The sequence below is a fragment of the Cyprinodon variegatus genome, unplaced genomic scaffold, assembly GCF_000732505.1.
Source record: "Cyprinodon variegatus isolate N-32 unplaced genomic scaffold, C_variegatus-1.0 Scaffold1080, whole genome shotgun sequence".
Classification (NCBI taxonomy): Eukaryota; Metazoa; Chordata; class Actinopteri; order Cyprinodontiformes; family Cyprinodontidae; genus Cyprinodon; species Cyprinodon variegatus.
This window is the reverse complement of record NW_015151533.1, coordinates 191825-194194: the sequence shown is the minus strand read 5'-3', so window position 1 is coordinate 194194 and position 2370 is coordinate 191825. Positions and strand designations below refer to the sequence as shown.

Here is a 2370-nt window from a genome sequence, read left to right as displayed (position 1 = left end):
ACTCATTGACTCTTCAGCAATCCCTCACACTAAGCATGCTTGTAGCGACAGTGGAGAGGAAAAACTCCCTTTTAGCAGGAAGAAACCTCCAGCAGAACCAGGCTCAGTGTGAGCGGCCATCTGCTGAGGCCCACTGGGGTTCAAGGAGACAGAAGCAGACATAGAAAAAGCAACTGTCCGAAAACACACAACCATGCAGTCAAGCCCCAAGCCAGCTCCCATGTCAGAGGATGAAGAGAGCACATCCAGTTAGTCACAGTCAGAGAAACAGGACTACACTGGAAAAAGGCCAGGCCAAAGTTTTTGTGGTGAAGTTCTGTGAGGCAAATGCTAATGGTTTCAATGCTTGTATTTTAAAGATGTCCTAACCCTGTGGGAGTATGGTTTGGTATGGAAGCTAGCAAGCTAAATGATGTATGCACCAACCTTCCTCACATGGGATAACTCTTAGTTGGCACAAGAACACAGAATCTTAAAGGATAATGGCAACTGGCAGTCTGATGCAAAAATCATTAAAATGTATTCCATTATTGGCAGTGCAGTGGATCTGTTTGGATCTCTGCAGCCAACGGGCACAACCAACCAGATCCACATGCCAAAGGGCAGACATGTCAGGGTCAACAAAACGCCACTAAACTAGACAAAGTACAACAATCCCATTGATATTAACATTTTCCTAGTAATCTTTTGATTGCTTTTGCATGTTTTGCTTTGGTTACTCTATAAAGCCTCGAACTTGACACCAGTTCTGATATTTATTGATAAAGCTTCCTGGATGGGAAACCAAAATGTCTTCAAACTTGGAAACTAAGTCCAGAAGCTTCATCGGCATATTTACAGCAACATTCGAATGCTTCCTAAGCTTTAGTTAACTCTAATGATCAGGTTTTTTCCCCGGGGAAGCTTAAGTTTTTATCCCTCTTGGAATCAAACCTCTTCTTGTACCTTTTTAACATTTGATATTGGACATGTTTTGTTGTTTTTTTTGCAGCTACACTGGGAGTTCTGCTCTCACTCTTCATTGGTTTGTCTTCTTGACCAATTGTAGGCATGCACAGTTATTTAATGACAGGCACACGATACTATGATAAATGTACACAGGCTCAATTTATCTTGAATTGCTTTTGTTCATGAAGATTTTGAGAGTTCATAAATTTCAGACTGAAATAACGCTGCAGGGGTTTCAGGATTGGTACAAGAACACACATGCCCTGTCTAACATGCATAGTTGTGCTACACAACAAAGCTATCTGCTCGAATCAAAACAACTGGCTGCAAATGAGTTTCCTAATGAATGTTTTCTTTCATCTTAAGTCACCATGACGGACGTTGAACAGTTCCTGTACGGGCAGCGTGGCGGCGTAAACGACCCTTTGGCCCAGGCCGACTGGGCCTCCAAGAAACTGGTCTGGATCCCCAGTGAGAAGCAGGGCTTTGAGGCCGGCTCGCTCAAAGAGGAGAAGGGAGATGAGTGCGTGGTGGAGCTGGCCGACTCTGGCAAGAAGGTAAAACTCTGAAATGGCTTTGTGCATTCCAAGTCCAAACTGTTCGGTGTTTTTCACTTCAGCTTCTGTGAACCCCCAGGTGAAGGTGAATAAGGATGACATCCAGAAAATGAACCCCCCCAAGTTCAGTAAGGTGGAGGATATGGCTGAGCTCACCTGCCTGAATGAGGCCTCCGTCCTGCACAACCTTAAGGAGAGATACTACTCTGGACTCATCTATGTGAGTGGACGGGAGTCTTTCGGCTTTATGCAGAAATCAACACTTCCACCTGAGTTTTAACCTTACATCCTGTCCCCCCCCAGACATACTCGGGTCTCTTCTGCGTGGTGATAAACCCCTACAAGAACCTCCCCATCTACAGCGAGGAAATCGTCAATATGTACAAGGGCAAGAAGAGGCACGAAATGCCTCCGCATATCTACGCCATCACAGACACGGCTTATAGAAGCATGATGCAGGGTGGGTGTGACTGATGCAGAACCAGGGCAGCTAACGGACCATATATGTACATAGCTGCGTTTAGCACAATCCTGTGCAATGTTGGTCCTCTTTAGCCTGACTCCGCCAGATGGATTTGCGGAGCAAAAAAAACAAATCTTTCTTTAAACCTTTTATGTCTTCTGTTTCTCATAGTAGCTTTCTCTGGGCTGTTCCCGTTTGGCATCCTGGGCATCCATGCGCACCAATACAGCGTTTTGCTCTATAGTTATGCTGCTATAGGCTTAGACTGCCGGAGGACATAGGGACCCCTTTTTCATCATTCCATCGCTATTCTAACCTGACTCCGCCAGATGGATTTGCTCTGCATATCCATCTGGAAACCTTTCGTTTAAGTAATTTTGGGAAGGGGCAAAAATACTGGTT

General features: G+C 45.1%; 1 protein-coding gene across 1 annotated transcript in view; it reads left to right on the top strand.

Moving 5' to 3' along the window:
* The window catches only part of LOC107101317 (myosin-9-like), a 52989-nt gene that overhangs the window by 7490 nt on the left and 43129 nt on the right, over positions 1 to 2370 (top strand). Inside the window, exons 2-4 of the mRNA XM_015400185.1 lie at positions 1315 to 1505; positions 1585 to 1725; positions 1809 to 1965. Of these exons, the coding sequence (XP_015255671.1) occupies positions 1320 to 1505; positions 1585 to 1725; positions 1809 to 1965 (484 nt within the window). The 5' untranslated portion in view covers positions 1315 to 1319. The remainder of the gene's footprint in view (positions 1 to 1314; positions 1506 to 1584; positions 1726 to 1808; positions 1966 to 2370) is intronic.